Raw genomic sequence first — 27627 nt, 5'->3', positions numbered from 1 at the left:
CCATCCCTTGCGGGACTTGAGGAATTGAACCGGCAACCTTGTGGTTGAGAGCCCACTGGCCCATGTGGGAATCGAACCGGCAACCTTCCGAGTTAGGAGCATGGAGCTCTAACCGCCTGAGCCACCGGGCCGGCCCCCTGTGACTATTTCTAACTACCAATTTGTATTTCTTAATCTTTTCACCTTTTTCACCCAGTGCCTCAACCAACCTCCCATCTGGCAACCATCAGTTTGTTCTCTGAACCTAGGAGTCTGTTTCTGTTTTGTTCATTTTTGTCCTTTAGATTCCACATATAAGTGAAATCATATGGTATTTGTTGTTCTCTATCTGACTGATGTCACTTAGCATAATACCCTCTAGGTCAATCCATGTTGTCGCAAATGGTAAGATTTCATTCTTTTCTATGGCCGAGTAATATTCCATTGTATATATGTACCACATCTTCTTTATCCAATAGTCTATTGAGAGACATTTAGGCTGCTTCCATATCTTAGCTAGTAAATAGTGCTGCAAAGAACATATGGGTACATACAGCATTACTGTTTCGGATTTCTGCAGATAAATACCCAGAAGTGGGATTGTTGGGTCATAAGGTAGTTCTAATTTTTTGAGGAAAATCCATATACTGTTTTCCATAGTGGCTGCACTAATTTGCCATCAGGCGGGGGCTTCTTAAGGACAGTGACTGATCCAGGTCAACTCTGGGGCCACCACCTGACACTTACAGGAATTCAGGAGATGTTTGTAGAGATAAGGAAAGAACGAATGAATAAAAGTCAGTTTTGACAGGGAAGGTCAGGAACAGTAGTAGGATTGTGAGTTTGGAAATATCCTTTCCCCAGCACTTGAAAAAAACCCTCATTCTTTCAAAATTGTTCCTCGCACCCCATCCCTCTCCCATCCCTACAGCTTATGCTATTTCCTAGGAACTAGGGGTTTGGGTGGAGCCAGGGGTACTACCTTCCGAACTTCTCCTGGTTTAGCTCCGTCACCCTCCCACCCACTCCCCCTCCACGCACCTAGCCTAAATAAAGCAGAGTAAGAAAGATTCTGAGTCTGCTCCTTTCTCGCTGTAAACCCTTGGGCCACGCCTGTGACCTCTGAGCCCCCGTTTCCCCATCTGTGGAACAGTGCGGAGGCCCCCCACGTGGCAGGTCCCGGATCCCTCGCGGGGCCGTGGCAGGTTGTACCGTGCACAGGTCCGCCGCGCGCACCACGCCTCGCCCCACGCCGTCCGGGCGCAGGCCACGCCCTCCACCCGCCGCGCGGCCCGGCGCCGTTGCCATGGCTACGTGCATACACAGGCCAGGCGGGTGCGCCGGGTGCGGGCCGCCTCTGGACACTCCGCGGGAGCGCGGCCGGGCGGCCTCGCCCGGGAGAGGGCCCCGCGCCTCCCCAGCCCGCCCGGCTCTGGGCGGAGGACGGAGCGGGCTTCCTCGGGCCAGGTGAGCGCGGCGCGGGAGGGGGCGGGGGGCGGAGACCTGTGCCGGACGGGGCGGCCCCTGGAGGGCGGGGAGTGACGCGGCTCCATCACCCGGCCGAACTTCTGTCTGACCCAGACTTCTGCCCCCAGGAGCACCCAACAGGAGGGGCCCCAACACTCGCCCTTCCTCCCTCAGTGCGGCCGGACCCCACCCTGCACCCAGCCCCCCCAGGTAGCCCGCGCGGGAGTTTCAGGCCCCCTCCTTGGCACCCACTCTCGGAATATCCTGTGGAGTACAGCTGGGATTAGGAGGGGCGCCCCCAGGTTTTCCGGATTTACGGACACCACCACCCAGGGGTCAGAGATCCCCTTCACCTGCCTTCTCCTTTGATGAATTTCTCAGCTCCCAAGCCGCTGAAGACCTGGTAGTCCTCAAAGAAATGTTGCTCCTAGAACCCAATTCTAACCCAAAGAAGTGGTCAGGGGGCTGCAGATGAAGCCCCCTGCAGGGAAGCTCTTTCCCTCTTTGCTAGGCTGGTGCTCTGTGGCACTAAGAACAAATTTACAGAGTTTAACACATTCCAATTACTTTCCACAGTGTTTTCAGGCAGGGAAACGACGGCACAGGGCAAGATGAAGGTGGAGAAATATTGTCTAGCCCCAAAGCTAAAGAGAGAGAATTTCGGTTTTCCGAAAAGTCATCTAGGATAGGTACTGGGGCGGGGTAGGAGGCAGGATGAAGGTAGTTACTGTCAAAGATTTCTAGCCAGCTTCTGCACTAATTGCTTGGAGGTGTCACTTGTATTTTCATTCATTCAGCAAGTGTTTACCAAGCACCAACTATGTGTCAGGTGTTGCGCCAGGCACTAGACATGGGGTAATGAACAAAATGGTCAGGAACTGCGAAGGGTCTGAGGTTTTACCTTGTTTGCAAGCTAACAAGTTAGGCTGCCCAGTTTATAGAGGGTGGCAGAAGTCAGGAGACTCCTGGGCCAGAGACAGAAGATTTTATTCCTCACAGCACAGCAGGTACAACAGGCACCCAGAGTTTCACATTCAAATTGGTCCCTCTTGCCCCATAAGTCCCTAGGGGTGATTCAGAACAGCAGGGGAAGGGGCTGTGCACACAGTGGGTCTGTGTCCCAGCTATGGAACTCCAAGCTTAGGAATCCCCAGTCTTTGAAAGGGGCTGCTAGCAAACCCGCCCGACCATTGCCCCAAAAGGAAACGTTATCTTTATTATAAATGTTACCTATATTCTCCTGCGCTGTTGAATATACAAAGACCCTTGGAAAGATGGTGCAGGACAAAAATCTTTCAATGCCATTGCTCTAAAGATGGTACAAGCACAAGATACTCATGAGGTACTGTCTCTTAACAAAAACAACACAGTTCTGGCTCTTTTGGAACATGCGAGGTGTGATTAACAAATACAGTGTATGTTTAAATTTTAAAAATGTATTACACTATAAGTCACATTGCTATTAACGCCCCTCAAAATACTCCCCCTCACTTCAAACACACTTACCCCATCATTCTTTCCACTTTCTGAAGCAGGTCTGGGAGTTCCTCTTTTGTGAGTGGTCTTGAGTTGCTCTGTCGTGACTATCTTGATGTCCTTAATCGATTCAAAACGTTTTCCTTTCATGGTCATTTTGACTTTGGGGAAGAGCCAGAAGTGGCACAGTGCCAGATCCGGTGAATAAGGTGGATGAGGACACACCGTAATGTTTTTATTTGATAGAAATTGCCGTGAGAAGCAATGTGTGACACAGAGACTTTCCATTGTGATCAGAGAATATAGTGAATGTTGCTACCAAGTGCCATCCAATGGAAAAGCAGGGATCTTTAATATGGGAAGCAGCACGTTGAACCTTAGTAACAGTGTGTGACAAGTTTCAACTTATTCGGTGCAGTCAGTTGGGTGTGAGCTACGGTTGAGAGAAGGTTTGTTTTAAAGTGTGCTGTAAATCATCGTACATCATGACAATGCTCCATGCCACACATCACTTCAGGTATATGGCAGTTTCTGTCAAATAAAAACATTACGGTGTGTCCTCATCCGCCTTATTCACCAGATCTGGCACTGTGCCACTTCTGGCTCTTCCCCAAAGTCAAAATAATTCAGGATGTCGAAGCAGCCACGACAGCGCAACTAAAGACACTCACAAAAGAGGACTTCCAGAACTGCTTCAGAAAGTGGCAAGAACGATGGTATAAGTTCAAAGTGAGGGGGAATATTTTGAGGGGGATTAATGGCAATGTTTCTTTTACTGTAATAATTTTTTTAAACATTCATTGTATTGTTTGATCACCCCTGGTGTTTCTTAGTAAAAGGGAAACACACAGCAAACACAACAACTAAATAAAGGAATATAAAATGTCAGAAAATGGTAGGTACAGTAGGGAGATATGTTAGCAAGAGAGTGACGTAACTGGAGGGTGCCATTAGCCAGGGTGGCCAGGTGGTGACCACAAGGGGGTAACATCTGAACAGAGAGAAGGCACCAGCCTTGGGAACATCTGGAGTGAGAGCTAAAACACAAATATGCACATCAGCCAACTTTTGGGTTTTAGTCTAGTGGCATTCCCACAGAAGAGACATTTCAGCCAAGTTTCCAGTTTAGGATAATTAGGCTTGAATGTGCTGCTTGTTAACGTGGTCCTCTGCAACTGAAGATGAGTAAATGAAGTGATTTGATGGTGAGAGAGTATGGTTCCTTTGGAAGAGGAAATGTCTTTTCTCCTATATTAATGAAGTAAACAGTGCAATTTATTTCTCATGATATGAAAACATTTTTATTTGTGAGGCACCTATAGTCCTCAGAATTTACTAATGTAAAATAAACTATCTGGCTTATTTTTATTTCTCTTACCCCCAAGTAGGGTCTTTTTTTTTCCTATCAGAGGGTAGAAGCCTGGTTTCAAGGACTTTCTGTTATTGTATGTTCCAAGTGCAACTCCCCAATCCCACTCTGTCCTACCTAGCAACAATGGAGGCGTGGAAATTGAGCTGCCAGAGGATTGAGCAGTAGTTACTCAGAGTTCTCTCCCTGACATTTACTGTTGGGTGACCTTAACCCCTCTGAGTCTCGGTTTCCCCATCTGTAAAATGGGACAGTACTGCTACCGACCTTGCAGGGTTGTCCTGAGGATGAAAAGAGGCCAAGTGTATAAAAGGATAGCACAGTGCGTGGCACTTAATAGGGCTTCAATAAATGATGATGGAGGTGGTGATGCTGATGAAGAGCAGAAGATCTGAGACTCTTTACGATCACGACTAGATGACTTTGTTTTTATCCGCAGTCCAGCAACTTCACATTTCAGTGATCTTTCAGTTGAAAAGAAAAGAGAGGGACTTTCATTCTTTGACATGTTGTTGAGATGGAGGATGTCACACTATGTAATTGGACATATCTCAAATCAGAATTCAAGCATCATATAAATTATCACCAACATTTTGTAACCTACTGAAGTCACTGAAATTTTTATGTCTTAAAAAACATGTATAGAACTTATTTTGAAATGCATCAAAGTATAAAATGGGTGGGTGAATGGATAGATGGATAGATATGTGATCAAGCAAGTATAGCAAAATGTCAATTGTAGGATCTAGGTGATGGGTATACAGGAGTTCACCGTTCACTTCTTTCAACTTGTCTGTGTGTTTGACATTTTCATAATTAAATATTGGGGAAAAATATGTGCAGAGTCCTAATCATATGCCCAAGCTATAGTATTGATACCTTGGTCTTTAAAAATCATATTTTTTTCCCAAGCATATGGAGAAATTGAACGATTTCAAAAGAAAGTATCATTTAAAGCCCATTTCCTCAATGACTGACTCAGCACTTTAAGAAGCTCTATAGAAGCTTAGAGCTCCTTGGATCAGAGTTCAAGAAGCCCAGGATTAATAACAATAGTTGTAGTTTTGTTTTTTTTTTTAGTTGTAGTTATTAATTGTAGGATTTATAACAGTAGTTTTAGTACAAATATGTGTTTAATGTGTAGCAATCACCATTCTAAAAGCTTCACATATTAAATTCTCACCAAACCCTTTGGGGTTCAGAGCGTCATTAATCCCATTTTACAGATAAGGACACTGAGGCCTAGAAAAGAAACAAGTAATTCACCTAAGGTCCCAGAGCTAGGAAGCGGAGGCTCAGAAATATTGAATGTGAATGCTTGATGTGTCAGATTACTCACTTCGTAGTAAACTTAATGGGAGATGGAGAGCAGTTATCAGTGGAATTCAGCTTTGTCATTGGGTTGTTTTAGCTATTGTTTGTGCTCTGAGTTCCGTAAAAAAAAATGTCTTCTGTTTGAGTATCAGAACCAAGTTCATCTCTGCTAAATATCACTGCTATAGAGATAATCTTGAAAATATGCAGAATTAAATTGTGGTCATTGTTGAGTCCTATCAGCTCCCACGTCTGTGACATTATGGCGTGTTTCATTCATTCCAGATGTGACACTGTTGAATAATTAGAGGACTTCGTTTTTCCAACACGGTGTTTTTCCTGAAAATCTTATATAGGGAAAGGAGAGAGCATGAAAGCCTATCTAAAGAGCGCAGAAGGCTTTTTTGTCCTGAATAAAAGTACTACAATTGGAAGGCACGAAGACTCAGACCTTGTTTTAGAGGTAAGAACTCTTCGTGCTCATTCCCCACCTCTCTCCAGCCCCTCACCACCCTCCAAGAGCCCATGACTGTTTTGTGGACTCACAGCTCTTTTAAAGCATAACCTCTGACTGACAGCCACATCTTTCCTCAATGTGCTGCCAATAACCAATTGCCAGGTATGCTGGGTTTCCCTGGCATACATAGTGAAAAAGAACAGGATGCGAAGCGTGATGTGCCCTCTGGTCCTTTGTTGAACATGTCTGTGGATGTCCCACCCATTGTTCCCTCCCCAGCAGTCGATGGGGTGGTTTAGAAGGAGGGCGTACAGCTGATGTTTTGACCTTCACCGGCTTTAGGCCTGACAGCCAGGGCCACCTGGAGTGCCCAGCCTGGGCAATGGCCTCGTGCCCTTCACAGACTTTTTGGAGACTATTGTGAGCCCCTCCGAGCCCCTGGACTTCCAAGCAGTAAATCAGGATAAGCCCTGGGTGTGGCCTCAGTATTTTCTCATTTCCTTTCATTTTCTGAATTCGCTGTGGTTGGGTCCCAGAGCCTCAGCTCACTGACAGCCAAGGAAGTTGGAAGAAAGAATGAAATAATAAAAACATGTTTGGTTTTTTTTTTTTTTTAACTATTGAAGGGGTTTAAAATATTGAAGCAGAAAGAGAAATGCAACGGAATCTATAACTGTGAAAGGCAGGCCTGTCTCAGACCTCACTCAACAGATTTTCTTTTAACTTTTTGTGTTGAAATAATTCTTAAGAAGTTCCAAAAATAGAGAGATAGATCCTGGGTACCCTTCACGTAGTTTCCCCCAGTTGGTTACATATTACCTAATCATAACCAAAACCAGGAAATTGACACGGGTGCAAAGTGTGTGTTTCTATGCCATTTTATCACATGTGTGGATTTGTGTGCAGCCATCAAGAGACAGAACTATTCCATCATCAAAGATCTCCTTTACGATATTCCTTTATAGTCATAATACCTCCTCATACCACCATCCCTATACCCTGACAGTCTCATCTGTTTTCCATTTCTAGAATTTTTATCATTTTGAGAATGTTATATAAATGGAATCATACAATATTTGACCATTCGAGGGTTTTTTTTCACTTAGCATAATACCCTTGAGATTTATTTAAGTTGCTAGCCTATTCTTTTTTATTGCTGAGTAATATTCCATGGTATAGATATACCACCGTTTGTTGAACCATTCACATATTGAAGGACATTTTGATTGTTTCTGATTTGGGGCTGTTATGAATAAATCACTATAAACATTTGTGTATAGGTTTTTGTGTGACTATAAGTTTTCATTTCTCTGGAATAAATTCTCAGAAGTGTGATTGCCGGATCATATGGTAGGTATATGTTTGGTTTCTAAAGAGACTGCCAGGCTATTTATCCAGGTGGCTGTACCATTTTATACTCCTTCAAGCAATGGGTGAGACACAGTTTTACTGCATCCTCACGAGCAATTAGTGTTATCACTTTTTTAATTTAGCCGTTTTAGTAAGTATGTAGTGTTATCGTATCATGGTCTTAATTTGCATTTCCCAAATGGCTAGCGATGTTGAATGTCTTTTCATATACTTTTCATATACTTATTTGCCTTCTGTATACCCTCTTTGATGAAATGTCTCTTCATATTTTTGCGCATTTCTAATCGGATTATTTGCTTTTTCACTATTGAGTTTTGAGAATTCTTTATATATTTTAGCTATGAGTCCTTTGTCAGATGTATGGTTTGCAAATATTTTCTCCCATCCATAGTTTGTATTTTCATTCTCTTAACAGAGATTTCACAGAGCAAAAGTTTTAAATTTTTATGAAGTTCAGTTCTTTTTTTTTTTCTTTTATCGATCATGGTTTTAGTGTCAAATCTAGGAACACATCACCAAGTCCTTGATTCTGAGGATTTTCTCTTATGTTTCCTTGTAAAGGTTTTATAGTTTTATTTTTAAATCTCTGAACTTTTTGAGTTCATTTTTATATATGATGTGAGGTTTAGGCCAAGGTTTATTTTTATTGCATGTGGATATCCAGTTACCCCAGGACCATTTGTTGAAAAGACTGTTCTTCTCCATTGAACTGCTTTTGAAACTGTCAAAAATCATTTGGCCATATTTGTTTGGGGGCTATTTCTGAGTTCCTATTACGTTTCATTGATCTAGGTGTCTGTACCTCTACCAATATGGCACAGTCTTGAATACTGTAGCTATTTAAGTCTTAGATAGAGTGATTGCTCCCATTTTATTCTTCTTTAGGGAAAAAAAAGTTTGTTTTTACCTATTCTAGCTCTTTTGCCACTATAAACTTTGTATATATACAAAATACCCTGTTGGAATTTTGACAGGAATTGTGTTTAAATCTATATGTCAGTATGAGAAGAATCTATATCTTTACTATGTTGTCTTCCACTCGATGCACATGGTATGTTTTTTCATTTATTCAAGTGATCTCTGATTTCTTTCAAAAGTGTCCTATAGTTTTTAGCATGCAGGTCCTGCACATGTTTTGTTATATTTACACTTCAGTATTTCTCTCTCTCTCTCTCTCTTTTTGAGTGATTATAAATGGTATTATATTTAAAACATTTATTTATATTTTTTATTATTAGTTTCAGGTATCATTTAAAATTTGGTATCCACATGCTCATTGACATTATATAGAAACATGGTTGACTTTTGTATGCTTAAATGGCATCTAAACTAAACTTTCTAGAAGTTTTTTTGAGATTTCTTGGGATTTTACACTTAAATAATCATGTCATCTGCAAAAAAAAAGAACGGTTTTATTTCTCCTTTCAGAAAAGGAGATCTGAATGCCTTAATTTCCTTTTTCTTGCTTTATTGCACTGGCTAGGACTTCCAGGACTGTTGAATAAGAGCAATTAATGAAGTATAACTCTTTATATTTGGGTGTTTCTGGTCTTCGTGGGAAAGCATTCAGTCTTTCACCATTAGGTATGATATTAACTTTGGGGTTTTTTTGTACATGTTCTTATCAAGTAGAGAAAATGCCCCCTTTATTCCTAGTTATCTGAGAGTGTATCATATACTCGGTAAATTTAAAAAATAACTCCCCTTGAGGTTCTCATCTGTGTCATGGTCTCCCTACAAGGATACAGAAAATCTATTCAGTGTACAAAGTGTGAGGGCGGGGGGGAAAGAAAAAGAAACACAGCCTCTTTGTTATACATAACAATGGATAGATTTTAGGCAGTTTTATTTCTGTCTGTCCAAAGTAGAGACAGAGATCTCTGTTTTGAACCTGACTATAGTAATTTTTCAAAAGCACAGGCTTTGGAGGTAGATATACTTGGGTTTGAATCTCATTAGGCCACTTTCTGGCTGTGTGACTTTAAGTAAATTGCTTAATCGCTCTGAGCTCATTTTCCCTGTCTACAAACCACTTATCTCACAGGGTTGTTTTGAGGAGTAAGTAAGAAACACATATAAAGTGCCTGGCGCACGGTGCTAAGTAAATGACACCATGATTATTGTTATTGTCTCATAAAGTGGAGACTGAAAGGAATCCTCAGAGGTACACAGGGTTGAGATGAGGACCCACTGATATTAACAAGCTGCTTGGAAAAGGGAACTAATGAGGATAATTATCCTGTAGACAGAAATTGAGTTGCATTCATTGTATAAAATGTGATTGACTGCTTAATGCTCCTTGGACTTAGTTTAAGAAGCAAGTCATCACTGCCAGCAACAGTCATATTGATTTATGAAGAAATAAGTTGCATTTCCAGAAGCACGAGCTTGCATTGGCTCCCTAGAGAACAGATGATATGTGAATTGCCAAATGTTTTGTGAATAGACTCTTGATGGGCACTCTATCTTCTCTTAGACAAATCCTCTTCCCAAAGCTTAAATGGATTTGGGAGAGGAGATCTGCTTTAAAAAGGGAAATTGGGACACAGGTCCATGTTGAAGAATTGCAACCTGCAGACATGTCAACATTTTCCAGTTTTGTAAAACAATGCAAGGTGAAAATTGCCTCTCTGCTGACTTCATCGGGCCTTTCTGATTAGAAGAATCACCCTTGATCAGCTATGGGCCACCCTAAGGAATAATTCAATAGTCAATTTATAGTTGCCATTAGAAATCATTCCACTAAATAAAGTTGAGAAATATATATTAATAAAAAGTCATTTTTGAAATTACCCAGAGGTTACATCTAGCAAATAAAAAAGATTGTTTTATTTACCTAGTTAAATCCTAAAATATAGGCAGTCACGCTTCTAAAGATTTACACTCATTTGCAAGGCCGACATACTGTTTTGATTGTTGATATCATAATATTTTGACATCATTTACTTTTGCTGATGATGGAAGGTAGTTACATGCTTATTGTTTTAAAAAATTGGGAGAAAGCAAAGTACACGGAAGAAAATAAAAGTCACTTGGAGTGACAAAAATCAATATTGATATTTGTAGGGTTTTTCCCTCCAGACATTTTTCTATATCCTGTAAGGAGTTTGGTTCCCTGACGGCAATAGGAAGCCTGTGTTAGCCAGCCTGGGTTTTGCTTTTGTCATCCCTCATTCATTTCACAAATATGTATCTGGAGACACAGCACTGAGGCAGTTCTGGGGACACAGTGGTGGCCAAATCAGGCATGGTCTCTGCAGTCAGAAAGCTGCAAGGCAACAGAGACATCAGTCAAAGATCCCTCAAAGACATGTATAGTTTCCATGCCAATGTTCGGGCTCCAAAGGAAAGAAATATGGAGGACTTCACTAGACAAGGCGAGAAGGGAGCAGCATGTGCAAAGGCCCTGAGGTGAAATATTGCGAGCCCACGGGACTGAGAGAAAACGAGTGTGTTCAGAAGTAAGAGTGGGAAAGGGGAGGGCCAAGAGATGTGTGGGCCTTCTTCGTGCCACCATACAGATTTTGATCTTTATCTGAAGAGTAAAGGGAAGCAAGTACTAACGAATTTTAAGTGAGGGGGAGACCTGCCTTTTGGAATGACCATCCTGGCTGTCCTGTGCAGACTCGCGATCAGGAGCGCTGTTCAGAATCGTCCCCCTCCCATTTTACACAGCTGGAAAGCCTTGGCCTTGCACATGTCAAAGCTAAACCTTGTGAATTATAATTGATGTGATCTGATGTGGCTTGTGAACTACAATTTTTAGAGCTGAGTGTAGCTGTTATTTAAACTCTGCTGAGAAAGGGGCTCAGTTCTTCCAGAATGGAGAAGTACTACAAGCCAATGGTTGTTGCATTTTTTTCATATGTATGAAAGTGCTTGTTAAACATGGACCCCTAGACATTCTGACCCAGTGGGTTTGGGGTAAGGCCCAGGAATCCTCACATTTATATGCTCCCCAGGTTCAGGTGGGTGGTGGGGTGGAGTTCCATGGTGATGGTTCCAGGAACACAGTTTGAGAACCCCTCCATCAGTGCCCCCTCCCTCTCCTCCATCACCCATGCTTCCTCACTTCTGATGGTGTGGGAGCTCCTGCTTGGTGTGTGTGTGTGGGGGGGTGCTATTTCAATAAATGGTGTTTTGAGGAAAAGAGAAGTGAAGGTTAAACAAGTGAAGAGCTGGCTGACCCTAGCCCCTCCCCAAGAACTCACCTGGCCCCACACTGGGCACTTTCCAGGATCCCCTTGAAGACTGAGCTGTAGGACAGCCTGAGTCAGCGCAGTGCTGGGGGGGGGGGAGGGCGCAGATGGAGAAACACCAAGGACAGAAACGACAGGGGGTGGGGGGTAAAATGCTTGTCCCTACACCTCCATGCTTGGTGCACAGCGTCCTTCCAGCGGGCTCCTTTCTCATAGCTGTAACAATCTCTCTAGCATATGTCAGCCTTTTGTCATATGGGATCTGGGTCATGGAACAAGACTTGTCGAACAAACACACCAGAACCCGTACAGCCAGATTGCTCTTGTCCCTTTGCCTGGCACCTGCCAGTTCTGAGCTGCCTCTTCAAAAAGCCATCGGAGCCTACATTCTAATCTTGTTTTTTTATTACGAAACAAGGCTGTTGGGACATCATTTCGCAGGTGTGTGAGTATATCCGCTGGGGCAAAGGGCACACATATCTGTGACTTATGGGTGTTGCCAGATTGCCCACCATAGGTTAACAGATGCAGTCAGTGTCGCGCCAGCCAGCGGTGGATGTCTGTGTCCCATGTCCGCCCCAACCTGGTGTTGCCACTGGGTCTTTGCTGATCTAGGAGGTGAAATGAGGTGCCTGAGTCATTTGCATTTCTCTATTATGAGTGAACCCCTCTGTCTTTTTGTTTGTTTTTATTGTTATTTTTTAGATTGTATTGGGGAAGGGGAACAGGACTTTACTGGGTAACAGTGTGTACTTCCAGGACTTTTTCCCAAGTCAAGTTGTTGTCCTTTCAATCTTAGTTGTGGAGGGTGCCGTTCAGCTTCAAGTTGTTGTCCTTTCAGTCTTAGTTGTGGAGGGCGCAGCCCAGCTCCAGGTCCAGTTGCTGTTTCTAGTTGCAGGGGGCACAGCCCACCATCCCTTGCGGGAGTCCAACCGGCAACCTTGTGGTTGAGAGGATGCATTCCAACTAACTGAGCCATCCCGGAGCTCAGCGGCAGCTCAGCTCAAGGTGCCGTGTTCAATCTTAGTTGCAGGGGGCGCTGCCCACCATCCCTTGCGGGACTCTAGGAATCAAACTGGCAACCTTGTGGTTGAGAGCCCACTGGCCCATGTGGGAATCGAACCGGCAGCCTTCGGAGTTAGGAGCATGGAGCTCTAACCGCCTGAGCCACCGGGCCGGCTCGAACCCCTACATTTTGATATGTAAGGTGACAGGTGGACCTGGCCTGGATGAGGGTTCTTACTCCCCTCAGCTTCTGGGGGGAAAGCCACAGAAAGAAACAGGGCTGGGGGTGCAGTCGCCAGCTCTGTCTGCGCTTGGTAGCTCACCTTCCTGCCAGGGATGGGCTCCCACACCCACCCCTGGCTCCACCCAGAGCACACTCCTGCTCTGCAGCTTCACCCATCTGGTTTCATTAGTCCTCAGGGAACTTCTTTCTCCCCTGTTCTAGAACTGGCGGCTGGAAATGGGGGCTGACCACACAGCAGTTATGTTCTCACCACACAGCAATTATGGCCCTCCTTTCCCTCTGGCAAGTGGAGGGCTTCCAAGAGGAAGAAGTTCAGGGGAAAGAACTAGAGCATAACCTTAGTTTTCTCATCTGTTTATTGTGGTAAAATACACAGAACATAAAATGTACTTAACCGTTTTTAAGTATACAGTACAGTGGCATTAAGTACATTCACGTTGTACAGCCATCTATCGCATTCGTCTGCGTGAATCTTGCAGAATTGAAACCCCTCACCCATGAAACAACAACTCCTCATTCCCTGCTCCCCCAACCCCTGGCAACCAGCATTCCGTTCTCTGTCTATAAATTTGACAACTCTGGGTACCTCACATAAGTAGAATCCTCCAGCATTTGTCTTTCTGTGCCTGACTCATTTCACTTACCATAACGTCCTGAAGGTACATCCATGTTGTAGAGTGTGTCAGAATTTCCCTATTTTTAAAGACTAAATAATATTCCTTTGTATGTATCTACCACACTTTGCTTATGTATGCATTTGTTGATGGACACTTGCGTTGTTCCCACCTTTTGGCTACGGTGAATAATGTATGAACATGGGAGTATAGCTCTCTCTTCAGGCCAGTGTTTGCAGTTCTTTGGGGGGGGGGGTACCCAAAAGGGAACTTGCTGGATTATATAATAATTTTATTTTTAATTTCTTGAGGAACTGCCGTACTGTTTTCAGTAGCCGCTGCAGCAATTTACACTCCCACAGTGCACAAGGGTTCTACTCACCATCAACATGCGTTATTTTTCTGGGTGTTTTTTTTTTTTATAACAGCTATTGTAATGGATGTGAGGTGGAAGGTCATGATCTTTTGAAAGCACAAATAAGAAAAACAGCTACAGCATGTATTTCTAGTCTACTTAAAGTATCTTGCAGAGTTATATATATATATATTCTATGTATGTTCTGTGTATGTATTTACAGAATTATAGCCTCAAAACAATCCTATGGGGTAGGAACTATTATCATCATTTTTATTCTCATTTCAAGATGTGGAAATGGGGCTCAGAAAGGTTAAGTAAGTTGTTCAAAGTCACACAGTCCCTCGAGGGAGGGAGGACCGGAGTTTCAGACTCCAGGCTGACTCAAAACTTGTAAAGAAAGAAGCGTCGCTCTTTGGTTGTAAATTTAGCTTTTGGGAACATGTAAAACTCTTAAGTGTCAGTGACTTAACTGAGATCGTAACATAGTTGACTAAGCTAGGGAGATTCCGTAGGTGGAATCCTAAGTGAGAGTTGTCGTGAAACACGGAATGCGTTTTCTTTGATCCTCATTCACGCAAGAAACCAGGGTGGCGTCATCTAGTGGGGGATTTGGGAAAAGCAGTGCTTCCCACAAAGGAGAAGTTTTGGGGCTGTAAACAGAGGCCCCGCCAGAATCCTGTCTGGGGGACGGGGAACTCCTCAGACAGAGTTGACCAAGCTTGAGCTGCCTCTATAAAGAGAAGCCTGGGGATTTACCAGGCAGAGCAGGCAGGAAAGGACACCCCAGATGTTGACACAGCATGTGTTTAGGTCTGGAGGTGTTTGGTGAATAATTTGGCAGGAGAGAAAAGGGCTCAATGGCCTGTTGGTGGCAATATGTTGTGGATAAACTATGGAAAGTAACCTCACAGGGTGGTCTGATCATAAATTCCTAACTGGTCACGGTGGGTAGTCCTGCCCCAGGCCGATCACATCTTTAGTGAAAGGTTTTAAGCCAGTCCTGTCCATTGCTCTTGTGCATCTGGGCTAACACACCTTTGAGATGCCAGAGGTGATACCTGTGCAAGGGGGTATTAACTCTCAAGAGAGCACATAATCGTGTTAACTGTCCTGTAATCCAATCCCCACCTTGCTCTCTCCCACCTTCCTGTCATCTTCCTTATGTCCCCTCCTTAATTTCAAGTGCAAAACTTTTCCTCCACGGAGCATTTGAGATCTTGTTCCCCAGCATGTGTTGTTACTTTGGCTCAAATAAACTCATAAACATTCTCTACAGCCTTGGACATTCTTACGTCAACAGTGTAAAATGTAAGCCAGCCTAACTGTGTAACGTTTAATTTGTTTGAAGATGGAACCTCCCCCCTGAAAATGCTTTTAAACTGGAAGGGGATTATTGAGCTTTGTTGTTTGGGTGGGAGCTCAGGCAGAGCTGGCCCTAGAACAGAGAGCTGTCAAGTGCGTGAGTCAGGCACCAGCCAGCTGGTTTGCAGCCTGGCTCGGCCCTCATGAGCTGTAGGGTCTCAAGCAAGTTATGCAGCCGTTCTCTGTTGCAATTTCTGTATATGGGCAATGGGGATAGTTGGCGTGACTATGTTGTGAGATTGAATTACTGAGAACTGCTTAGAACAGTGCCTGGCGGTGGTAAATATTGCAGTCATTTTTTTTAGCAGGACTTTATTGGGGAACAGTGTGTACTTGCAGGATTTTTTCCAAGTCAAGTTGTTGTCCTTTCAGTTGTAGTTGTGGAGGGCACAGCTCAGCTCCAGGTCCAGTTGCTGTTGTTAGTTGCAGAGAGTAGAGCTCACCATCCTTGTGGGAGTTGAGGAGTTGAACTGGCAACCTTGTGGTTGAGAGCCCACTGGCCCATGTGGGAATTGAACCAGCAGCCTTCAGAGTTAGGAGCACGGAGCTCCAACCACCTGAGCCACTGGGCCGGCCCCTATTGCAGTACATTTTGATTATTGTGTTTTTTCTACTTAAAACAACAGAAATGTATTATCTCACTGTCTGTAGGTCAGAAGTTGGAGTGAACTCTGGTGGTTCCTCTGCTCCGGTCACATGAGACCAAAATCAAGGTGTTGGTGGCGTGGGCTCTTATCCGAAGTCTGTAGGAAGACTCCGTGTCCAGGTCCATTCGGGTGGTTGGCAGAATGTCGCCCCTGCACTGATGGACTGAGCTCCCCATGTCCTTGCTGGCTGTCAGTTGGAGGTTGTTCTGAGCCTCGAGAGGCTGCCCGCATCCCATGGCTCATGGCCGCCTTCATCTAAAGCCAGCCACAGTTGGCCGACTCCTTCGCATGCTTTGAACCTCTCTGACCTCCCCTTTTGAACCATCTCCAATCCAGCCAGATAAAGTTCTTTGCTTTCAAAGGCCCCTGGGGTTAGATGCGTCCCCCCTGGATAACCCAGAATGCTCTTCTTCTTCTCAGATCCTGAATAGTAACATTTGCATCTGCGCAGTCGCTCTTGCCATGTAATGGGGCATGTTCCCCAGGCTCCAGGGACCAGAGCGTGGACATCTTGGGAGACTGTTCTTTCCACTCTCTTCCCTGGACTGTTGCCATGGGGCGGGGGTGGTGGTATGGGACTGGTTTGCGAGCTTTTCAGAGCACTCAGTAAGGTCCAGGCCAGGGGCTGTGGGGAAAGATGGCTGGATGAGCTGGGAGGGTGATAATGTTAGCGAGAGGGTCACACAGGAGGGAGGAGGCAGGATGGCAAGACTTGAGGTGGCGCGTCAACATATAGGAGTAAACAGGCATTTGGGGGCTCAGAGGTGACCTGGGGGTTGGAGATACACACCTGGGAACAGGGGGTGCAGCAGCCCCAGCCTGTGGACAGAGTGAGAAGTAAATGGAGACAACCCCAGACGCCAGGGGAGCAGCGGCATCTGAAGGACAGGTGAAGGGATTGGAGCCCGGCATGGGGAGCTAGTCAGATAGGAAGGAGGAGAGTCAGAAAACCGTCACAGGCCGGGGAATATTAGGAACAGAAATAGCAGACAGTACTGAGGGCTGCTCTGTGCCAGGCACCGTTCTTTGCACTTATGTGTATTAACTCAGGTAAACCTTACGAGGTGGGGACTATCTCTTCCCCCATTTTATAGATGAGGAAGCTGAGTAGCCTGCCTAAGGTCACACAGGAAGGCTTGGGGGGCTGGGAACCATGGTCAGGCTTCACGAAGCGGCCTCTTCTTGGGGCCTCACCCCTCCTCAAGGCTCCCGCAGGAAGACCAGGGTGGGGCTGACAGAGGCAAATGGAGATGCTTCCTCTTTCCTTCTCCTCCCAGACTCTGTCTCACCAGAGTCTGTCCATTTCCTCATATCCTTATTCTCTTGAAAACCCCAGTTTTTACTGTTTCTGCATTACATCCCTTTCCTGAGGCAGTGAGTGGGTTGGCGGCTGGGGTGGCCAAGAACCAAAAGGTAAAAAGAAGTAGATTAAACACTAAATGAAACACATACACACACACCAGTTAATTTTTTAAATGTTACATTGAAAATTTCGCCAAACAATACCTTTGGTCAGTCCCACGAAGTACAGCTTATCACACTCATTTTTGCAGCACTGGAAGCAATCTCAGAGAAGCAAAGACACTTGCCCCAGGCTGCACAGCTGGAAAGTGGCAGAGGTGGAACTCGAACTCAAGGCTTCCTAACTGCAGAGCCCATCGTCTTGCTTATACTAGTGAACATTTTGACATTTGCTATATGTGCCAAAATTCTCTTCTAAGAGCTTTGGCATGTGTCACCTCGTTTATATGTCACCAGTAACTTAGAAGGCTGTTCTATTGTTCTCCCCATTTAAAGATGAGGAAAGCATTGCCCAAGGTCACCCAGCTAGGAAGTAGGAGAGCGGGACGTAGAGCCCAGACCATGCACCTGGAAAGCCAGTCTAGTAACCACCACACTGTCCTGCCTCCCTGACTCCTGAACCACCAGGCCACATGCCTGCCTCTGACAACAGTGTCAAATGCCACAGAGAGGCTGAGGAAGCCACAGGTGACAATGCAGTGGGTTGAGGACTCAGTGGCAAAGGAACTCTCCTGAAGCAGTTTGACAATAGAGGAAGGGAGTGGGGGGCCGGGGGGGCGTGTCTAGGATGGGGTGATGGTGAGCATGTACGCAGGTTAAATGGAAGGTGAGAGTGGAGACACAAAAGGCGATCATTGCTGAGCCCGGGCCAGACCAGGGTGGGAGGAAGGCAGGACCACTCAGAGCCCCTTGGTGGCTGAGGGACAGGGACTTGAAGGTCCTATCTGAGAGTTTCTCCATGCTGGAAGTCTGGGTCCTAGCAGGAAGCAGAGGGCACATTCAGAGTGGGTGAGGCATGGCAGAGGTGAGTCTCATGAACCGACTCTACAGAGGGTGGGCAGGACTCAGAAACCACCAAGGACAGTGAGTGAGGAGTTGTTCCAGCCCCCAGACCTGAAGGGTGAGGGGAGGGACATTTCCTGGAACCTAGAGGACTGGGGGTGAGCTGCCTGCTGGAGCTGTGTGACCCCACAGGGAGGGAGCCAGGGGAATAAATAGCCCAACCTCCCTCCTCCCTGCTCTCCTCTCTAGTCTCCCATTGGCCAAACCCAACCAGACGGCCAGGAGCCATCAGCACATTGATGCAGCCACACAGGCTGGTCTGCTGGGGCAGAGGGCGAAGTGGGGAGGGGTGGGAGAGGGTCAGGAGGACAGCATGCAGGGAATGGGAGGGGTGGACGTAGGAGGCTGTTCATGAGGTGGAATGAACGGCCCAAGACGAGGGACCTGCTAGCTGGGGGACCCGAAGGGAACGGCACATGGCAGGACTGGGCCGGACTTGAGGACAGAATGTAAGCGTGTCCAGAGGACTCAGGGGCAGAGACGGACGTAAAGGAGCTGGTGAGCTTGAGCAGGGACCCAGGCTGGGGGAGGTGCGAGGCAGAGGGGGGAGCCCATGGGGAGTGGGTGGGGAAACAAAGGTCATGATGAATCAAGGAGAGGAAGGGAGGGAAGATAAGGAAGGCTGGGGGTCCAGAGGTTACGACCCGAGACTGGGCTTCCGAGGTCCAGATGATGCCAGGTTGAAAAGTGGCTTCAAAGGATGGTTCAGGCACCTTTTGAGCCCTGGTGGTAGCTTTGCCGCTGACCCTCAGCTTCTCGGGAGGTTTCCTCACAGCACAGTGGAGGAGATGTGCGGTGTTAGTGGATTTGTTCCAGACTCAGTATTTTATGGGCTCACTATATATTTTTAAAAGATATTTAAAATGCAAGTGACCTTTTTTAATTAAAATTTATTGGGGTGACAATGGTCAACAAAACTACATAGGTTTCAAGTGTACAATTCTATAATACATCATCTGTACATTGCATTGTGTGTTCACCACACAGAGTTCTCCTTCCATCACCATATATTTGACGCCCTTTACCCTCTTCTCCCATCCCCCCTCCCCCCACAGGTGACTTTAAAAATGCATTTGTTTTCTATATTCAGTTCCACCCCACTCCTCTCATTATTCAATCACCTTCTAGTCTGAAAAGCACAGGGCACATACAAGGCAAGGGTACAGATTCTGCCGTTACACCTGGGTTCAAATCCTGGCGTTGTCAGGTGCGCCAGCGTCTTGACTTTGGATGAGTCCCTTCACCTTTATGTGGGGGGAAAGGGGAGCAAAGTACGTATCACATACAACTTAGCACCTTAGCCCTTTGTAAGTGTGTAGTTCAGTAGTGTGAAGTGTATGCACATTGTTGTGTAACCAATCTCTAGAACTTTTTCATCTTGCAAATCTGAAGCTCTATCCCCATTCCCAGTTCCCAATTTCCCCTCTCCCCAGCTCGTGGCAACCACCATTCTACTTTCTGTCTCTATGAGCTTGACTGTTCTAGGTGCTTCATATAAATGGATTCATACAGTAGTTGCCTTTCTGTGACTAGTTTGTTTCACTTAGCTTAATGTCCTCAAGGTTCATCCATGTTGTAGCACGTGTCAGAATTTCCTTCCTTTTTAAGGGTGAATAATATTCCACTGCAGGTAAATAGGACATTTTGCTTATCTATTCATCTGTCGGGGGACCCCTGAGTTGTTTCCACCTTTTGGCTACCGTGAATAATTCTGCTACGAAGACGAGTGTGTAAATACCTTGGAGACCCTGCTTTCAATGCTTTTGGATTTATACCCAGACGTGGACTTGCTGGATTATATGATAATTTTATTTTCAATTGTTAAAGAACCACCATACTGTTTTCATATCAGCTGTTACACCATTTTACATTCCCGGTAAGTGCAGAAGTGTTCCAATTGCTCCACATCCTTGCCAACGCTTGTTTGTTTGTTTGTTTGTTTGTTTGTTTGTTTTTGATAGTAGCCATCCTAATGGGTACGAGATGATATCTCATTGTGGTTTTGATTTGCATTTTCCTAATAATGAGCGATGTCTGGCATCTTTTTGTGCAGTGGTTGGCCATTTGTATGTCTTCTTTGGAGCTAATGGCTATTCCCGTCCTTGGCCCACTTTTAATCTGGTTATGTATTGTTTTTTGTTGTTGTTGTTGAGTTATGGGACTTCTTTATAAAATACTTTTGATAGTAACCCTTTTCAGATAGATGATTTGCAAATATTTTCTCCCATTCCGTAGATTGCTTTTCACCCTGGTGATTATGTCCTTTGATGCACAGAAGTTTTTAATTGTGATGTGGCCCAATTTATCTATTTTCATTTTTGTTGCCTGTGCTTTGGGTATCAGATCCAAGAAATCATTTTCCAATCCAACGTCATGAAGCGTTCCCCCATGTTTTCTTCTAAGAGTTTTGTAGTTTGAGGTCTTACATTTAAATCTTTGATTCATTTTGAGTTAACTTTTGTATGTGGTATAAGGTAAGAGTCCAACTTTATTCTTTTAACAGTTTTCCCAGCATCATTTGTTGGAAAGACTGTCCTTTCCCCATTGAATGATCTTGGTACCCATGCCAAAAATTGTTTGACCATACATGCAAGGATTTTTTTCTGCGCTTTCTATTCTATTCCGTTGGTCTATATGTCTGACCTTATGGCAATACCACACTGTTTTGACTGCTCTAGTTTTGAAATAAGCAAGTATGAGAACTGCAGCCTTTATGTTCTTTTTCAAGATTGTTTTGGCTGTTTAGGTTCCCTTGAGATTCCATATGAATTTTAAGATGGGTTTTTCTATCTGCAAAAAATGCCATTGGGATTTTGATAAGGATTGCATTGAATCTGTAGGTCTTTCTGGGTAGTAATGACATCTTAACATTATTTTGTCTTCCAATCCATGAACACAGGCTGTGTTTTCATTTATTTCTGTCTTCTTTAATTTCTTTCAGCAACATTTTGTAGTTTTCAGTGTACAGATCTTTTACCAGCTTGGTTTAGTCCTAAGGATTTTATTTTTTTGATGCTATTGAAAATGAAATTATTTTCTTAATTTCCTTTACAGATCGTTCATTGTTAGTGTATAGAAACGCAACTAATTTTTGTGTGTTGATTTTATATCCTGCAACTTTGCTACTGAATCTGTTTATAAGTTTAAACAGGGTTTTTTTTGTGTATGAAATCTTTATTATTTTCTACATAAGTGTATACGATCATGTTGTCTGGGAATAGAGATCACTTTATTTCTTCCTTTCCAATTTGGATGCCTTTTTTTTCCCTCTTTTGCCTCATTGTTCTGACTAGGACTTCCACTGCTATGTTGAATAGAAGTGGCAAAAGTGTGTATCTTTGTCTTGTTCTCGATCTTAGAGGAAAATCTTTCAGTCTTTCACCATTAAATATAATGTAAGCTGTGGGCTTTTCATATATGGCCTTTATTATGTTGAAGTAATTTCTTTCTATTCCTAGTTTGTTGAGTATTTCTTATCATGAAAGAGTATTAAATTTTGTTAAATGCGTTTCTGCATCAATTGAGATGATTATTTTTTTTCCTTCTTTCTATTAATGTGATTACATTGATTGACTTTCATATGTTGAACCATCCAGCTTGCATTGCAGGAATAAATTCCACTTGGTCACGGTGTTTAATCTTCTTGTTTTATCTTACTATTTATTTATTTTTATTGAGGTGTAAGTGACATACAACATTATTAGCTTCAGGTGTAGTGCATAATGATTTGATATTTGTATGTATAGCAAAATGATCACCAAAGTACGTCCAGTTAACATCCGTCACTATACATAGTTATAAAACTTTTTTTCTTGTGATGAGGACTTTTAAGATTTACTCTCACACAACAGGTGTTGGCGATGATGTCGACAAAAGGGAGCCCTCCTGCACTGTTGGTGGGATTGTAAATTGGTGCAACTGCTATGGAAAACAGTACGGAGGTCCCTCAGAAAATTAAAAACAGAACTACCTTCTGACCTAGCAATTCCATTTCTGGATTTTTATCTACAGAAATCCAAAATACTAATTTGAAAAGATATATGCACCCCTATGATCACTGCAGCACTATTGACAGTAGCCAAGATATGGAAGCCACACAAGTGTCCATCAGGAGACGACTGGATAAAGCTGTGGTACATATATACAATGGAATATTACTCAGCCATAAAAAATGAAATCATGCCATTTGTGGCAACGTGGATGGACCTACAGGATGTCATACTAAGTGAAATAAGACAGACTGAGAAAGACAAATACCATGTGATCTCACTTATATGTGGAATCTAAAGAACAAAATAAATGAACAAACAACACAGAAACAGACTCATAGATACAGAGAATAAACTGATGGTTGCCAGATGGGAGGGGGGTTGGGGACCTGAGTGAAAAGGGTAAAAAAAAAAAAAGAGATTTATTCTCTTAGCAACTTTTAAATATGCAATACAGTGCTAGTAACTGTAGTCCCCATGCTATATGTTACATTCCCATGACTTATTTATTTTATATAATAACTGGGCGTTTGTACCTTTTGACCCTCTTCACCCACTTAACCACCCCCACCGCCTGCCTCTGCCAGCCACCAATCTGTTCTCTATATCTATGAGCTCAGTTGCTTTTTGTTTTTTAAGATCCGACATATAAGTGAGATTGTGTAGTGTTTGTCTTCAGCTATCTGACTTATTTCACTTAGCATAATGCCCCCATTCCCATCCAAGATGTCACAAATGGTAAGATTTCCTTTTCACGGATGAATAATGAATAATCCATCATATGTATGTATGTATGTGTCTGTGTGTGTGTGTGTGTGTGTAGTCCTTTCGATGTGCTGTTTAATTCAGCTTGCTAGTATTTTGTTAAGGATTTTTGTATCAGTGTTCATATGGGATATTGGTATATAGTTTTCTTGTAGTGTCTTTGGTTCTGGAACCAAGGTGATGCTGTTCTCTCCTTTCACCTTTCGAGTCTCAGCTTCTTCACCTATAAGATGGGGATAATACTAGAACCCCCTGTGTGGGGCTGTTGTACAGAGTAAATAAGAGAATACACACACACTGTTTCATCAGGGCCCAACTCACAGGAAGCCCTCAAAATACATTAGATAATTATAATAGTAATAATAATAAATAAAAGCAGTTTATCTCATAGTGGGGCAGCTCAGATGGAACTTATACATTCAGCCTATATTTGCAGCCGGGCTTCTGTCAAATTGTAGCTTTTAGCACTTTTCCAAGAGGAGGGAGTAAGTGGCTTTAGAGGACAGACCTGGGAAGCTCTCTCTTGGCCTAACATGTGGCAGAACCTTATCCCATTCTGAGGAGCATCCAAAACTTCCTGCTTGCTTTGATTTCTTCATAAGGGCTTGACAGCTTTTGAGGAACTGAAAGTAATGAGGCCTGGGAAGGGAAAAACAAAATGCGCCACATAGAATTTCTCTCTTTGATGGGTTCACAGAGCACAAAGGTCGATGGGAATGGTGATGAAGAAGACGTGGGCGGCACTTCCTCCCGAAAATGATGTGTTTTAACTTTTTTTAAAATACTTCATTTTTTAGAACTGTTTTAGGTTTACCAGAAATTGAGCAAATAGTACAGAGAGTTCCCATATATCCCCCCCACCAACGCACAGTTTCCTTATTCCTAACACCTCTCATTAGTGTGGTACAATTGATACAACTGACGAGCCAATATTGATATATTATTATAAAGTGAAGTCCATAGTTTGTATTTCGGGTCACTCTTGGTGTTGTACATGTTATGGGTTTGGACAGATTGTAATGACACGTATCCACACAGTATTGTATTATCACACAGAGTAGTTTCACTGCCCTAAAAACCCTCTCATCTATTCATCCCTGCCCATCTCCACCTGAGCCCGTGGCAGCTGCCGATCTTTTCACTCTCTCTGTAAGTTTTGCTTTTTCCAGAATTTCTTATAGTTGAAATCATCTAGTATAGATAGCCTCGGCAGATTGACGTCTTGCACTAAGCAGTATGCGTTTAAGGTTCCTGTGTGCTTTGTGGCTTGATAGCTCATTTCTTTTGATCACTGACTATATTTTATAGTATGGTGGTACCACAATGTGTTTATCCAGTCATCTTTTAAAGGACATCTTGGTTGTTTCCAATTTGGGGCAATTATGAAGAAAGCTGCTATAAACATATATCAAAAATAGATGAGTCTTAAAACTCAACAGTAAGAAAACAAACAAAGCAATTTAAAAATGGGCAAAAGAGGGGAAACTGCGGTGGCAAGACAGCCTTAGTCCTGCCCTCAGAGGGCTCCAGCTCAAGGGGACCGGGCATTGCCCATCTCACGGAACAATCCCTCTGGCCCGCCAGTGCCAGGGGTCATCCTATTCCCTCCCAGTCCTGGGAGCTCCGCCTCTCCCACCTCCCTGTCCAGCCGCCGTGTTCTCCTGCCCCAACCATCCAGCAGCCTCCTTCCTCCCCGTCCTCAGAGGCCACTCTCACTTCTCCAGTCCATTCTGCAACTGTCTCCTCAGGCCCTGGACATAGGGAGAGTTCCACACCCTGGCCCTGACCATAGTTTAGCGTCCAGGCAGTTTTCCTCTGTGATAAAGGCGGGACGGGTTGCAGGTGGGCAGCTGCAGATTTCCCTTGGGAATGAATGAACTGGGTCTGGTGTGTGTCTCTGGTCACTGAGACCAGCCCCTCAGAGTTGCATAGACCTGCATCTAAATATCAGACTGGACTCCTCACTTGTCCATGGTCTTGGGGGACTTGGGACAGGGGAGAGTACAACTTCCAATGCTCATCCCCAGGGGCCTTTTATTATAATCAATGGAAGTGAAAATTAGCTGGGTGACCAAATACAAAAAGAAAGAAATCAAAGTGATCTCATGATTAGATTTACCTCACACTCTGAGCAGTCACTTCTTATGTCACGGTGGCATTCTACCATGATAGGACATTTTTCCTGCTTCTTGGGCTCCTGGGAACACATTGGTCACCAGGACAGTCGATAGCCCTGCTGTCAACAGGGATAATCTAGCAATTTCTTTGGTCTCTAAGATGTGACTAGAGGCCACCTTCTCTCTGATTTTGAAAGGAAATTAAGTGTAACATTTTGCTGATTAGATTGACAAAGATGAGGAGAGAGACCAGGCCTGGGATTGGTGGGTGTGGGGATTGGGAAACTGGCCTTTCAATCTTTTAGAGTATAGGTTGGTTTTTGAGACGGATTTGGTGACATCTGTTAATGTCCCTCAGCCACAGACCACCAGGAGGACACTGGAGAGGAACCTGTTCTGTCCATACTTCTAGGTGACCTCATCTCCTCATGGCAGGACCCTCGTGGGGTCAGGGGTTAGGGTAAGCCTGGCTGACAAGGCTCACAGTCCAGGGAACTGGCAATTACCTAGGAGATCAAATTCAAAACTAAATAAAACAAGCAGAAATTTTTATTATAGGTCTAGCTCATAATATTGAACTGCTACTTAACGTTCTACAGTGGAAAGTACCATAATCCATCAACTCTTCTCATCTAACAGGTGACACACCTTACAAACATGATGGGAAGACAGTGCTGACCACGAAAGCCCTGTCTCTGCCCTTAAAGATTTTGAAGTATAGCAATTTATTTGGCCAATAAAGGCGTAAATACATGGACAAGCTCAAAGTACCATGTATTCATACAATGAAATATTATTTAACCATAAAAAGGGATCAAATACTGATCCATGCTGCAACATGGGTGAGCTTTGAAAACATTACTCTAAGTGAAAGAAGCCAGACACAAAAGGTCACGTATTGTAGGATTCAAAAAGAGAAAAAAGAAAGAAAGAAAGAAAAATGGGCAAAAGGTCTGAACAGAGGCATCACCAAAGAAGATATATAGACGGCAAATAAGCAAATGAAAAGTTGCTAAACATCACATATCATTAAAGAATTACAAATAAAACATGGAATAGCTCTTCATTTATTTAGGTCTTTGATTTATTCCATCAAGATTTTGTAATTTTCTTAAATACATCTTGTACATATTTTGTTAGATTTTACCTAAGTACTTCATGTTTTGGTGCTAATGTAAATCGTGTTGTGTTTTCTATTTCAAATTCCAGTTGTTCATTGATGGTATATAGGAAAGCAATTGACTTTTGTATATTAACCTATATCCTGAAACCTTGCCATAATTGCTTATTAGTTCCAGGAGTTTTTTGTTATTGATGATTCTTTGGAATTTTCTACATAGGCAATCGTGTTATCTGCAACAAAAACAGTTTTATTTCTTCCTTCCCAATCCATATACCTTTTATTTCACTTTTCTTGTCTTATTGCCTTAGCTAGGGCTTCCAGTACCATGTTGAAAAGGAGTGGTGAAAGAGGCCGTCCCTGCCTTGCTCCTGATCTTAGTGGGAAAGTTTGTAATTTCTCACAATTAAGTATGAGATTAGCTTTAGGTTTCTTGTAGATGTTCTTTATCAGGTTGAGAAGGTTTCCCCCCTTAATCGTAGTTTTCCAAGAGTTTTTTGGTGTGTTTTGTTTAAATCATGAATTGGTGTTGGATTTGGTCAAATGCTCTTTTTCATCTGTTGATATAATCATGTGGTCTTTCTTCTTTAGCCTGTTGATGCAATGGATTACATTAATTGATTTTCAAATTTTGAACCAGCCTTACATACTTGGAATAAATCTCATTTGGTTGTGGTGTATAAATGTTTTTAAACATTGTTTTTAAACATTAGCAAACATCTATTTGCTAATACTTTATTAAGGATTTTACATTTATGTTAATGAGAGATATTGATCTATAGTTTTTCTTTCTTATAATATCTTTATCTTTTTCTGGTATTAGACTAATGTTAGCTTCATTGAATGAGTTGGGAAGGGTTCCCTCTGCTTCTGTTTCCTGGAAGGGATTGTAGAGAACTGGTATCATTTCTTACTTAAATGTTTGATAGAATTCACCAGTAAACCCATCTGGGCCTGATGCTTTCTGTTTTGGAAGGTTATTAAATATTGATTCAAATTCTTTAATAGATATGGGTCTATTCAGATTATCTAGTCCATATGTAAGTTTTAGTACATAATTTCCTTCAATGAATTGGTCCATTTCATCTAAGTTATTAAATTCGTGGACATAGAATTATTCATAATATTCTTTTGTTATCCTTTCAGTGTCTGTGGGATCATAGTGATGGCCTCTCTTTCATTTCTGATCTTAGTAATTTATATATTCTATTTTCTTGGTTAGTCTGCTGGAGACTTTTCAATTTTACTGATATTTTCAAAGAACCAGCTTTTGGTTTCATTGATTTTTCTCTATTGTTTTATTATTATTTTTTATTTCATTTCTTTCTGCTCTAATTTTTGTTTCTTTTCTTCCGCTTGCACTAGATTTCTATTGCCATTCTTTCTCTAGTTTCCTAAAATGGAAGCTTA

General features: G+C 43.2%; 1 protein-coding gene across 1 annotated transcript in view; it reads left to right on the top strand.

The window, feature by feature from the left end:
• The first annotated feature begins 1301 nt into the window (after positions 1 to 1301).
• FHAD1 (forkhead associated phosphopeptide binding domain 1) overlaps positions 1302 to 27627 on the top strand; it is a 119445-nt gene continuing 93119 nt past the window's right edge. The window contains exons 1-2 of the mRNA XM_081056020.1: positions 1302 to 1446; positions 5891 to 6068. Of these exons, the coding sequence (XP_080912146.1) occupies positions 5976 to 6068 (93 nt within the window). The 5' untranslated portion in view covers positions 1302 to 1446; positions 5891 to 5975. The remainder of the gene's footprint in view (positions 1447 to 5890; positions 6069 to 27627) is intronic.

This window comes from Rhinolophus hipposideros (assembly GCF_964194185.1).
Source record: "Rhinolophus hipposideros genome assembly, chromosome: 8".
Taxonomy (NCBI): Eukaryota; Metazoa; Chordata; class Mammalia; order Chiroptera; family Rhinolophidae; genus Rhinolophus; species Rhinolophus hipposideros.
The sequence above is the reverse complement of the archived record's forward strand: the minus strand, read 5'-3'. Positions and strand labels throughout refer to the sequence as shown.